At 50.2% G+C, this 13833-nt stretch overlaps 1 protein-coding gene across 1 annotated transcript in view; it reads left to right on the top strand.

The window, feature by feature from the left end:
* Positions 1 to 9859, top strand: part of MBD6 (methyl-CpG binding domain protein 6) — a 28773-nt gene extending 18914 nt beyond the window's left edge. The window contains exons 7-13 of the mRNA XM_080989754.1: positions 280 to 818; positions 1750 to 1891; positions 2819 to 3000; positions 3853 to 4344; positions 5159 to 5208; positions 5318 to 5393; positions 8248 to 9859. Of these exons, the coding sequence (XP_080845880.1) occupies positions 280 to 818; positions 1750 to 1891; positions 2819 to 3000; positions 3853 to 4344; positions 5159 to 5208; positions 5318 to 5393; positions 8248 to 8322 (1556 nt within the window). The 3' untranslated portion in view covers positions 8323 to 9859. The remainder of the gene's footprint in view (positions 1 to 279; positions 819 to 1749; positions 1892 to 2818; positions 3001 to 3852; positions 4345 to 5158; positions 5209 to 5317; positions 5394 to 8247) is intronic.
* Positions 9860 to 13833: the final 3974 nt, after the last annotated feature.

Raw genomic sequence — 13833 nt, forward strand, 5'->3', positions numbered from 1 at the left:
GCTGAGATAAGCATCCTCTGTTGAATTTTGTCTGCCACCCAACTGCAAAGAAGGTGGTGAATTAAGCTGCAGTCCTGCACGTGCTTAACGAAGGAATAAGTTCCGTTGAGCTCAGCAGGATCACCTTCTGAGCATACATGGAAACCAGGCCTCTCGTGGGCCTCTTCTGAACAAGCCCTTCTGGGAAAGGGCAAGCATGGGACAGTGTATTGGGGAGAGAGTCCTTGAGGCGCCGCGTTGCTCTTCCTCAGTGTCTGTGCCTTTCTTGTCCCTTTCTAGGTGCCAGTTCCGCTTCACCTCTGACTCCCAAAGCCCCGCCGGCAGCCAGCCCTGTCCCCACCAGTGCAATGGAAGGCGGGGGCCTGGGCTGCCCTGTGGCCTCGGGCGCCGACCCCTTCCCCTTCCTGGCACAGGAGCAGGCGCTGCCTTTTGGGAACGCTCTACCTCCCGGGCTGCTCCCACTGGGCTCCTTCCCCTTCTCACTGACGCTGGGCCCGGAGACGCCACTGCCGCCTCTGAACCTGCAAGGGGACCCCGAGGGGCAGCCCTTGCTCCCTCTGGTGCTGCCCAGCCTGGATTTGCTGCACCAACCCAGCGGACTCCTGGCATCGCTGCTGGGGCTGCCAGAGGCGACGTGCGAGGTGGAGAGGGAGGCAGCCGCCACAGAGCCCCTGCTGGAGCCCTTCACTGGCCTCCATGAAACTCTGCAGCCCCTGCTCTTCCCAGCACTTTCCACCCCTCCAGCTGTCCTAGCTTTAAATTCAGCACTGCTGGCGACCAGCCTAGGCCCTTCTGACCCTGGGCCAGGCCCCCCACAGGTAAGAAAACTGTAGGCGGGGTTTGCCGGGGGCTGCTTGTTCCTTTTAAGAGGAAGGTAGAAGTTGCACAGGTGCAGCTTCTCCTCTCACAGGGCACTGGGGAGGAGGGAGGGTGGAATGGAAGGAACTGCATTTAGTGAATACCAGCCAGGCTCAAAACTCTTAAAGGGGCCTTTTGCAATGTGGTCACAGATTGAAAGCAGGTGGGAGGAGGAGATGACAGCCGCAGGAAGCATGGGGCTTGCACACACCTGAAAAGCAATGTTTTCTGTCTTTCTTTTAAACTAATGGTGGAACAGTTATTATTTTATATGGTGCCACTTTGCAGAGGCCCATAAACAACATCCATGGCCCAAGGAGTTTCCATAATTTGTCCATCGTCATGTGGGTGGAGTGATTCTATACCCCTCAAATACTACAGAGGGGTGCAGTGCAACTCTGCCCACAGAATCCCTGCCAATCATTGCTAGGACATCCAGCGTCGGGGGATGGGAGGCAGAGCTCTGCCCTCACCAAAATAGCATCCCAAAGTGTAATGCCGAAGTGTAGCATCAAGAGCAGAAGACAGGCATTTACTCTCTAGCGAGGGGCTAGTAAGCAAAGGGCTCTCCAAGATCCATGTGGGACTGGGAGCTACATGCCCGCTTTGCTCCTAGTGCCCTGTGTCTGGGTCTCATTCTTGGTCATGCTGTAGTGTTATGGAATGCCAGGAATTAATAATGAAGAATGAGATCGACATTTGCAGGCTCAGCTGACCTGCCATATTGCACAGATAGGAGCAAGCACGGCTGCTCTAAAAGAACAAAAATTCTGCAGAGGGTGGGATGTGGCAACACTGAGCCATAGCAACAGGCGCTCTCCCCAAATCAGCTGCTGGGCTTGCCCTGCCCCTTGGTTCCCACCTCACCCTCCGCTGCTTCTTCCGCCCCAGACTGGCCTGGCTGGCACTCCTGTGGCACCTACCTCCACCAGCGCAACATCGACGACTACTGAGGGCGCCCCTAGCACCTCAGGGCGGCTGCATCCCCTGATGCCTCAGCTTGTGAACCCACTGCTGAGCACCACACTTCTGGGTGAGTTAAACCCCTTCTTTCTGCAGGGCCAACTCCTGGGAAGGTGAAGAAGTTAAGGCACGACAGGGCGGGGGGGGGGAGCTAGCAGGAGCTGCAGCCACATACTAACCTGTCTGAAATGGTGGGACTGGGATTGAACAGGGCCTGGATGTAGTTGTGTCACGGCAGAAAGAAATAGTCCTGCTTTTACAGCTTTATATTGTTGGCCCTTCCACCCATTCTGGTTTATTATTTGGGCCTCTAGTTGAAAAGGAATCACAGCCACTCTGATACTATGCATTCATTAATGCTCCACATAGGGTCTGGTCTCACACACACACACACAGACACCCGGCAACAGAAACCATGAAAGGAGCCAAACTGACAATAAAAAAACATGTGGCCAAGGTCACCCAGTCAGCTCATTGAGGTGGTGATGGGGAAACACCCCTCTGACTTCTGTTTACTTGCATTCTCCCTCTTGATCCAAGGCTGGGAAACTCAGGCCCTCCAGAAGTTTGGACTCCAATTCCCATCAGCCCCTCTCAGCATGGCCTAGGACCAGGGATGATGGGAGCTGTAGTCCAGCAAGATCTTGAGGGGAACAGGCTCCCCCCCCCCATTTTTTGGGGGTATTTTGGGCTCTCACGTTTTCAGGCTTTGGATTCCAGAAGTATTTGAAGGCGGAAATGTGGAAGAGCTCTATGTACATGCAGCTGCACATGTCTAAATTATTCCACTGCAGTTGACAGCAGGTGTATGTGTAGAAGTCGCTTTCACCCTTTTGGAGGGACAGTCCTTTAGTCAGTATATATTGGGCAGGGGTAGAGAACATACGAAAACAGGTGCTGTTACAGCTCTTGCGGTGAGGCACCTTGGAGCACCCTGGGGACGGTTGTGTGAGAGTGACATTGTTCACGGCCTGGCCTCCTTCTCTCCACCATGTAGGTGACCTGTCAGGGCTGAACCCAGGCTCCAGCCCATCGTTGATTGGAAACCCTCTTCTCCAGGCCCAGCAGCCGCTTCTGCCACCCAGCCTGCAAGGGCCACTGGGACTCCAGCTTTTCCAAGGGCAGCTGCCCCTGCTGGCCACCTCCAACCCCCTGGCCTGCCTCCTCCAGAGCTTGCAAGTAAGTGGAGAGCCGAGGGCTGTATGCGGCTTCCAAGGGTGAGGCAGCGTTCAGAAACACCCCCCAGATTCAGTACTTGGGGAAAATGCTTTTGAGTGTTTTTAAACTCACAAATGTACACAAATATGCTGCATTAGCATTGCTTACTTTGCTATATTTGGGCTATTTTAGAATGTTATAGGATGGGTTAGGAGTGTTATGCTTGACAACTCTGTGAGGTGAAGAGTGAGTGCCAGGGGCAAGGCCTAAAGTACATAATTGACAGTAGTCAACAGCTGTTTTAGAAGGAAAAGCTGATTTCGGTAAGGGTGATCAGAAGTGTGAGGGTGGGGAGTTGCCACCCATCAGGATAGGGTTTTCCTGGGCTCTTGTTCATGTGTGTTTACATGTAACATGTATTTTAGGCCAGAGTGGGGATTAGACCCTGGATCTCCTTAGTCAAAGCCCAACACTGTCCAATAGGCTGGTTCACTGGGATGGCGAAGGATTAAAAAGAAGCAAGGTGAGATGAGCACTTGAAGCAGGAAAATAGAGCCTCTGTCTTTTTGGGAGCAGGGGTAGGCACGCCCTGGGTGCTGCTGGACTCCAGCTCCCATCAGCCCCAGCCAGCATGACCAATGGTCAGGGTTGATGTGAGTTGGAGTCCAACATCTTCTGAAACACCACAGGTTCCCCACCGCTGGACTTTGGGAAAGAAATAGTAACACAGGGTGTTGCTGAAAAGACGAATGTTTTGAATACTGAGGCCAGCTTTAATGGACTCAGCAGAAGTGAATTTAAATACGCTTTTGGAGAAGCAGTCTTTGCAGAGTTCTGACGGATTTCCTCCGCTGTCTTGTCTCTTTTTGCCAGCTGAGCTCTGGCTTTGGCGTCCCAGAGAAGTCCGTGCAACCGAGTGAAGCCCCAGCCCCAGCCTTGGCCAGCGGGGCCCCTGCAGCAGAGACGGAGCCAGGCCACAACACTGCGTTGCCCCCCCCTTGCACGGACGCTGCCCCTACAAGTGCCTTAGAGCCGCCCAGAGCCCTCGAGCCAGCCAGGCAAGGACAGCAGGAGGCCCCCCTGGGGCAGGAGGCCAGCAGCTCGCGCTCCCCGCTCAAGCGGCCCCGTCGCGGCGCGGAAGACCTGAACGGAGACTCCGGCAGCAGCCTCTCTCGGGGGCCGGGGCGGGGCGGCAAGTCTGGACGGCGAGGGGGCGGGCGGGGCAGGGGCAGGCGGCACTTCAACGGCCAGCTTCCCGACTTGGGCGCAGGGCACCCGTCCCATCCCGCCTGGCGCTGCAACGGGGAGATGGTGGCCAGCAGTGCTGAAAGCCAAGCGGGCCCTTTTGCTGTCCAGGAGATAAAGGTACGTCAGGTGCCGAAACAAGGGGGACAGGGGGTGACTGGGAAATGGGCTCCACCGTGACTTGGCTAAGGGGTGGGGGAGGGAGCACAGCTTGCAAGGCCCCCTTGCTATTCAGAGGCAAGCTGTCTCCTGCTTTCCTGATGCTGCGGACAAATGGGATGGCTCTGCCATGATGGACAGCTACCCATCCATATTGCTGGCCATCTGAGTTGGACACCACATGCTGGACTAGGTAGACCTGAGGCCTTTGTGCACCAATGCGCTTCTAATGCTGCTGTTTTCAGCATAAGGAATGCCTCTGGTTTGAGCCCTTGCTTCTGCATTGGCTATGAAGGGCCTGTTCCAGGCTGAGTTGCAATAGTGTTCAGTGAGGCTGCTAGGGAGCTTCACATACAAGCCTCAACCAGTCTGAATGAAGCATTGGGTTTGCGCACTCACGCCCAACACCCTTGCATAGCCAGGAAGAGGGTGTCCATCAAGTCTCACTTTTATCTCAGTTTAGCATTCAAACTGGGGGTTCTGGTTTCTAAAAGACGGACCAGTTTAATAAGTCAGTGAGTTTGAAGTTAGCTTGTTATGAAACTAAAATTGACAGAGCTCTTCAGGGCCGCTTGGTAGGAAGAGGTCAGGGGAGCACATGAGCCTTGTGGGATATTCAAAGTGTCCTTTGCATAGTGGTCCTGAGGAGTCCAGGGATTGGAAGATGGACAAACTGGGTGGAGATGAGTGGGCAAATGGATGGCTCCAAGGACGCTGGGAGCAGGAGGAGGGGGAGGAGATGCAGATGCTCACCTTCCAGTCATCCTTCTTGCAGGGCCCTCCTGGAAGGCGACCAGCCCGACGTGGCCGGAGGAGAAAAAGCAGGTGAGGACCATGTCCCAGAAAGGATGGGGCTCATGGCAGAAGCTAGAGCAAGGTTGGGGGCCACTGAAAGTGTCTTCCTTCTCTTTAATCCACCCTTGTTTTTTTGCAGTGGTGCCCGGCCCAGCGCCCGACCTGAAGCTACACGGATCCGGGGTCCCAGTGCTGATCCAGGGCCCAGCCCATTGGTAAGTGCCACCCCACCCCACCCCAATGCCACCTCCTTCAGAGTGGTAGGCACTAATCTGTCTTGCAGCAAGGCTGCTTTCTCCCTCCTCCCATGTGCCTGGACACCACACACAGCCCAACACCTAGCGGGAAAGGGTTAACCATGCACTTCTCCAAGCCTCCACATTTGTAGGTCGCAAAGACTCAACCAACTGCTTGGGGTGAAAGAGATGCCAACCACAAGCCACAACCTCATGCACCCCCGCGTGGCACCCAAGTCAGAGCAGAGGCAAACTATTTTCTCGGCAAAGTGCTTCTCAAGGTCACAGGCGGCCAGCGAGGGTTCCTCCAAGCTGCTCCCTGGGTCCTAGAGCATGATAGACCTTTTGGCCCACAGTGAAACACCACTGGGTGGCACCAAGGAGGCGTAATAGAGCAGAGAAGCCTCTCTCAGCCACCACCCCTGCTACACACAGGGGCAGGCAATGGCCTGTATTCTGTCAAACTAACCCCGGGTCTTCCTCTTGCTGCTCCCCTGTGGCTTCATTGTGGAGCAGCCATGTGTCCTGCCTTACAGAGGTCAGTCCTCTGGGTGAAGGGCGGTCTGGTCCAAGGCCAGTTTAAAGATGAGAAACTGTAAGGAGGCTTCTCCTAACAGGATTTTCTAGAAGATAATCGCATTGAAATTGCCCATGGAAAGTTGGCACCTGGACAGCCGACTGAGCAGGCACACACAGCTCACATGGTCACAGTCTTTCCCACCCTGACAAGATGCATTTATGTTCCAATTACAGTAGTTCCTAAATTTGCATTGTTACATATTTATCAGCACCTGTAATTTTTTTGCACAAATATGTGCCCTCTTTTGTCCCTTTTTTGGTGGTGAGGGTGATGCCTTTCCTATTTTGGGGCAATGCACAAGTGGCCACCCCCCACTTCATTGCCACAATTTATGTCAGATAATCATTTCCTTTAAAGCACTTACTGTCTCTGAAAAGTAAAAATATCAATACACTGTGGATCTGATTGTGCCGCAAATGGAAGAGTCTGGCTTCTGGTGTCCATTGGCTTCATCAGGATTTCTGTGTTTTCAGTTTAAAATAAACAATTGATCAAAAAGCTTTCTACATTTTGGGGATGAGCAAAAAACAAAACCACCAGAGAAAAGAAAATGCAAATTCAACTAAAAGTGAAGACTTAAAAGGTGTCCTACAATTTTACATTATCACTCCCATGCCCTGGTGATTTTATTCTTTGTTTAAAACATTTCCATGTCACTTTTTGAAAGTGCTTAAGGCAGCTTAGAACATGATGATTTTAAGTATTTTAAGCTCAAAGCTGTGTGCACAAAAACAGGGTAGAAACCTGTACCTACAGCAGCAAAGCCATCATACCTCTCCCCCTGCCAGCCATTATCTCCATGTCCAAAGGCCTTTTAGAAGAAACGGGCCAACACACCCATCACTGGATATCAACAGGACAAGCCCAGAGAAGGACCTGTGAGGAGGCAGCAACGTCAGCAGATCCCAGGAAGGGCAGAGGCTGGGATAAGTGGTTCTCTGGACATCTTCCCTCGAACCACAGGGCAGCAGGACCCAAGAGAAGCTGACAGGAAGCTGGCTGAAGCTGATGAAGTCACCAGGGGAAATTCCCAAGGGAGGGTGACTCCAGGGCACTGAGGGACTATGAAAGCAGCTGGAGGAACATTGGAAGCTTGCCCTAAATTAGAGGATACTGGCCTTTCCTTTTTGTTGCCAAATGGGAGAAATTGTTTGGAGCAAAAGCTGACATCATTGCTCTGGTGACAGTGCTCAGAAATGGAAGTGCCTTCCTTGTGCCCCAGTCCAGGAAAGGGAGGCACAACTTTTTGCAAGCCCTGCTTCTCCGCTGAGGGAAGGTGGAATAGGGCTGTTGAAGATGATCTCAACAGCAGAGATGGGTAGAGTATGTCATTCTTGTAAGGACACATTGATGGGAATCTGGATTTCCATGAGGGGAAAAATCTGCAATCTACCAAATAGCCATTGCCACAGTCTGCTGGGAAAGCTTCATTCACTTCAGTGGGGCTTGTGCTGGAGAACTGGATTGTGCCCCATTGGCAAGATTGGTTGTCTTGTCCCATTCTGCCAGCAGCAATGACACCTGCATTGACTGCTTCACCCCTCCCACCTCTTGCCAAAATCCATTTAGTTTTCCACTCTGCTACAGTACAGTTTTGCCAGCAGGACAGAGTATTGGGTGTTCATTATGTGTTCATATTCGCATCAACCCTCCGAAACAAACCAGTTTTTTGTTTCAGCAATTGGCAAAGAGAATTAGCAAGGCCTTTTCTGTTACAACCCCAAAGCTGAGAAGAGAGTTCTCCAGAAAGATACATCATCAGCCCGCATCTCTTCTTAGCACTCATCTTAATGGGAGGCTCACAGTTCAGTGGTAGAAGCCTAGAGACCTTCGCCATGCCAAACATATGCTCTGTCTCTGAGCTATTACCCTTCCCCTTGGTTTGCTGCCTGGACCCAAGAAGGGATTTCTTTTGCACTCCATCCTATTCCCACCCTTCCTACTATTATCACTGGACTAGGGCTGTCCCAGCTTGCCTTAGCTATACCTTTTAGTTTTAGTACCCACTGCAGAGTTAAGTTTTATTGTTGCATGTACACCCCCCTTCTGTTTTATGGGGCGTTTTGCCTTCTGCCTCTGCCTTCCTTCTTCCACACCCCTTCCCTCTTTTTACGCCCTGGAAATAAATGGACTTTATTTATAACAGGAGCATCCCCTGCATTGGCGTGGATGCAGCTCCTGCCTCTGAGCTCTGCCCACTTAGGAAGCCGAGCTTTAAACACCCCCTTCACTCTCTTTCTCTTTTTCTGTTAGGTTGACTACACTGTTGCTCGTCGGCCACGGCCTGGCCGACCCGTGAAAAACAGGAGGAGGAAACTGCCCACATAGCACCGCCTGAACCGGAGACCCCCCTCGCTCCTAGGTGATCAGAGCTTAGGACACCTCTGGCTTCTCTCTCTCTCCCCCCCCCACCCCCTTAATCTCTGGTGCCCACCCCCTGGACATGGGGCGAGGGGAGGGAAATACCAGCAAGAGGATCGGCTGCTGCTGCTGGGCTCTTTGCGCCTTAGCCGTGAATGTGTTGTAGCTTCACCAGTTGCCTGGGTCCCGAATCTCTCCTAAAAGGGACCCCTGAAAGCACAAGGTGCATCTCTGGTCACAGCATTTGTTTTGGGATGTGGGTGGGTGGGAGCAAAGGCTGGGATGGGAGCAAAAGGAGCACTAGAGCTGGACACACCCATAGCACTTCTTGGAAGCTTTTCTTCTTTCTTTCAATGACCTGACGGGGAGTCCCTTGCCGCTGTGTAGTAGCTGCCCCTTCCCCTGACGCTGGCGAGATTCCCCTCCCTCCCCCCCTCGGTTGAATCTCAGAACCTCAGCAGGAGTAGCAAGGGCCACGTGCTCCCGGAAGAGGACATCCTGGCCCTTTCACTTCCCACCTTACCTCAGACCTGTGTGCGCTTTAGCACCCAGGTGAGAACCAGCTCAGGGTTTTAATACAAGAATCAGTCTCTTTCTCTTTCTCTGCCTTGCCAAAAACACACACAAGATCCTGGCCCCTGTGCTAAAGGTACAAAGCAATAAGGAAAAAGAAGCCACGTTTTTGAAGGGAGGATTCGTTCCCTTCCATACTTCAGCAATTCATTCACTCCCCGCCACCACACTCCCCCCCCACACACCTCCATTGAGACGCTACTGAAAGAGAGTGGCCACGAGGCAAAGTCTGGCTGATGAGTTGGACTTGCTCTTCTCCTTGGCTCTAGTTGGGCTCCTGGGACTGGTAGGGCTTCATGTTCTCACCCCCCCCCCTTTACACACACAAACAAAAAAGCAACCTTTGCCTGCGTATTTTTCTCTCTCTATAGAAATCCTCAAAAGAACACTCAGGTCGTTGGCCAGGGAAAGGAGGAGTTTGTGCTCTAACTAGAATTGGCCCAGCTTTGCCCCTGCACCTGCTTCTCTAGCCCCCTCCCTGCAAACATACACACTACAGCCTTCATCTCTGAACGACCAAAACGCTCCATGCCCCAAGTACACCACCACCTGCCCCCATGTCTGGTTGAGAATCTTGACGGATTATGCAAAAGCACTGTGTAGATACTGTACAGTTCGCGCTGTCTCCCCCTCCCCTGTGCACTTCAAACCAACCAACCAACTTCGGCCTTTGTTTTGTATAAATAAAATTTTTAAAAAGGAATTTGGAGGGGGGGAACTATTTTCCTTTTTCGAGCTTAAATTTTGTTTTGTAAAAAAAAAAAACAATTACACAATTGTGAATTGTAGCTTTTCTATGGGAGCGACTTTTAATTTAACAGATGAAAATATTTTGCCGCTTAGATCGAAGTTACTGTTTCTTTACTTGTTTATTTTTTTGGGGGTGTGTGTGTGTTTTGTATCAAGTATTAAAATATGTATTTAAAACAAAGTCTTATGGGGTTGGTCTTTTGTCAGCTCAGCTCACAGCTCTGGAAGCAGGGTGGTGTGCAGCCCGTATTTTTAAGAGGCTGAAAACACCCTGCCTTAAACTAAGTCAGACCACCGGATGAGATGGAAATAGGGTGGTGGTCTGTGTGCAAGGGAGAGCTGAAGGAAGGAGGACCAAGAGAAAAGGAAGTGAAGGTGAAAATGATATGTGCATGCAAGATGCACAATAGGAGAGAGGCTACAGCATGGAAACGGGTGATTTGTGTGCAACAGAGAGTTGAGAACAGGAAGGGGGTTTCAAAAAAGCAGAGCGCAGGAGGCATGGGAAATGAATCATAGAATCATAGAGTTGGAAGAGACCACAAGGGCCATCGAGTCCAACCCCCTGCCAAGCAGGAAACACCATCAGAGCACTCCTGACATATGGTTGTCAAGCCTCTGCTTAAAGACCTCCAAAGAAGGAGACTCCACCACACTCCTTGGCAGCAAATTCCACTGTCGAACAGCTCTTACTGTCAGGAAGTTCTTCCTAATGTTTAGGTGGAATCTTCTTTCTTGTAGTTTGGATCCATTGCTCCGTGTCCGCTTCTCTGGAGCAGCAGAAAACAACCTTTCTCCCTCCTCTATGTGACATCCTTTTATATATTTGAACATGGCTATCATATCACCCCTTAACCTCCTCTTCTCCAGGCTAAACATGCCCAGCTCCCTTAGCCGTTCCTCATAAGGCATCGTTTCCAGGCCTTTGACCATTTTGGTTGCCCTCCTCTGGACACGTTCCAGTTTGTCAGTGTCCTTCTTGAACTGTGGTGCCCAGAACTGGACACAGTACTCCAGGTGAGGTCTGACCAGAGCAGAATACAGTGGCACTATTACTTCCCTTGATCTAGATGCTATACTCCTATTGATGCAGCCCAGAATTGCATTGGCTTTTTTAGCTGCCGCGTCACACTGTTGGCTCATGTCAAGTTTGTGGTCAACCAAGACTCCTAGATCCTTTTCACATGTACTGCTCTCAAGCCAGGTGTCCCCCATCTTGTATTTGTGCCTCTCATTTTTTTTGCCCAAGTGCAAGACTTTACATTTCTCCCTGTTAAAATTCATCTTGTTTGTTTTGGCCCAGTTCTCTAATCTGTCAAGGTCGTTTTGAAGTGTGATCCTGTCCTCTGGGGTGTTAGCCACCCCTCCCAGTTTGGTGTCATCTGCAAATTTGATCAGGATGCCCTTGAGTCCATCATCCAAGTCGTTGATAAAGATGTTGAATAAGACCGGGCCCAAGACAGAACCCTGTGGCACCCCACTAGTCACTCTTCTCCAGGATGAAGAGGAACCATTGATGAGCACCCTTTGGGTTCGGTCAGTCAGCCAGTTACAAATCCACTGAGTGGTAGCATAGTCAAGACCGCATTTTACCAGCTTCTTTACAAGAATATCATGGGGCACCTTGTCAAATGCCTTGCTGAAGTCAAGGTAGGCTACATCCACTGCGTTCCCTTCATCTACCAGGCTTGTAATTCTGTCAAAAAACGAGATCAGGTTAGTCTGACATGACTTATTTTTCAGAAATCCATGCTGACTATTGGTGATCACAGCATTCCTTTCTAGGTGCTCACAGACTGTTTGCTTAATGATCTGCTTCAGAATCTTCCCTGGTATTGATGTCAGACTGACTGGGCGGTAATTATTTGGGTCCTCTCTTTTCCCCTTTTTGAAAATAGGGACAACATTTGCCCTCCTCCAGTCTGCCAGGACTTCGCCTGTTCTCCAGGAATTCTCAAAGATGACTGCCAGTGGTTCTGAGATCACATCTGCCAGTTCTTTTAATACTCTTGGATGCAGTTCATCTGGCCCTGGAGACTTGAATACATCTAAACTAGCCAAGTATTCTTGTACTATCTCCTTAGTTATTCTGGGCTGTGTTTCCTCTGCTGAATCCTTTGCTCCAAATTCTTCAGGTCGGGCATTGTTTTCTTTATCAGAGAAGACTGAGGCAAAGAAGGCATTGAGGAGTTCAGCCCTTTCTGTGTCCCCTGTTTGCATTTCACCATCTTCTCCTCTGACTGACCCCACTGTTTCTTTGTTCTTCCTTTTGCTACGAACATACCCATAAAAGCCTTTTTTGTTGCTTTTAACCTCTCTAGCAAGCCTGAGTTCATTCTGTGCTTTAGCTTTTCTGACTTTGTGTCTACACGTGCTGGCTATTTGTTTGAATTCCTCTTTGGTGGTTTCCCCCCTTTTCCATTTTTTGTACACATCCTTTTTTAATCTTAACTCAGTTAAAAGTTCTTTAGATAGCCACCCTGGCTTCTTTAGGCACCTTCCATGTTTCCGTCTCATTGGTATTGCCTGACGTTGTGCTTTTACTATCTCCCTCTTAACAAACTCCCAGCCATCATGAACTCCCTTTCCTTTTAGTATTACTGTCCATGGGATCTCACCCAGCACTTCCCTAAGTTTTATGAAGTCGGCTTTCTTAAAGTCAAGAAATTGAGTCCTAGTATGCTTGGCTGCTCCTTTGCACTGTATAGTAAACTTCAGAAGAGCATGATCACTCGCGCCTAATGATCCTTCCACTTCTACCCCACTAACCAGGTCATCAACATTGGTTAGGACCAGATCTAAAATGGCTGTTCCTCTTGTTGCTTCTCCCACTTTCTGGACAATGAAGTTGTCTGCAAGGCCAGTGAGGAATCTGTTTGACCTTATGCTCTTGGCTGAGTTTGACATCCAACAAATATCCGGGTAATTGAAGTTCCCCATTACTACTATCTCCCTTCCTATTGCATGCTTGGCCATCTGTTCCAGGAAGGCATCATCTATGTCCTCCGTTTGGCTTGGGGATCTATAGTAAACTCCCACAATGAGGTCACTGTTATTCTTCTCTCCCTTAATTTTGACCCAAATGCTCTCACTTTGGCTTTGAGGTTCTAAATCTTGGATCTCTTCACAGGTATACACATCCCTGACATATAACGCCACTCCTCCTCCTTTCTTGTCTGGTCTGTTTCTCTGAAATAGATTGTATCCCCCCATTATTACATTCCAATCGTGGGACTTATCCCACCAGGTTTCAGTGATGCCTATTATGTCATATTTAGTTTGCTGTACCAAGAGCTCAAGCTCATCTTGTTTATTTCCCATGCTTTGCGCATTAGTGTACAGACATTGAAGTCCATTAATCATTCCCCCGTGTCTCTTATTTAAGGATTTTTTCCTCCCACCACTAGGTCTGCGTGCTGTTTGCTCCATTTGGTCTATGACATTTGGATGATCATCTTCATCAATTGATAGACTCCTACCTTCAGGAGCACTGTCTCCCTCCCCCACATTAGTCAGTTTAAAGCCCTCCTGATGAGGTTTCTGAGATTTTTGGCAAAAACATTTCTCCCAACCGTTGTGAGGTGCAGCCCATCGCTTGCCAGAAGTCCATCTTCAAGAAACTGCAGTCCGTGATCTAAGAATCCAAACCGTTCCTGTTTACACCATTTGCGAAGCCAGCTGTTCACTTCCACTATTTTTCCCTCTCTCCCTGGGCCACGTCGTTCAACTGGGAGGACAGATGAGATGACAATTTGTGCATTTAATTGCTTCAATTTCCTGCCGAGAGCCTCGTAGTCTCTTTTGATCTTCTGGAGGCTATTGCTTGCAGTGTCATTAGTTCCCACATGAACCAAGAGGAAAGGGTATTTGTCAGTGGGTTTTATGATTCCTTGCAGTCGTTCAGTTACATCTTGGATCTTAGCCCCGGGGAGACCGCACACTTCCCGAGACATCTTGTCAGGCCCACAGATCACTGCTTCTGTTCCCCTCAGTAGGGAATCCCCTATCACCACTACACGCCTCCTCTTATGTTTGTTTGGTCGGGGTTCTTCCGTGAGCTGTCCGTTCCAAGGTCGCCTGCACATTCCCTGAGGACTGACTTTGCTGCTCGTCTTCATATACCTGATCGACTGTAATGAGGGAGAGATCCTCAAA

This window comes from Podarcis pityusensis (assembly GCF_964106645.2).
Source record: "Podarcis pityusensis genome assembly, chromosome: 2".
In the NCBI taxonomy this organism is placed as follows: Eukaryota; Metazoa; Chordata; class Lepidosauria; order Squamata; family Lacertidae; genus Podarcis; species Podarcis pityusensis.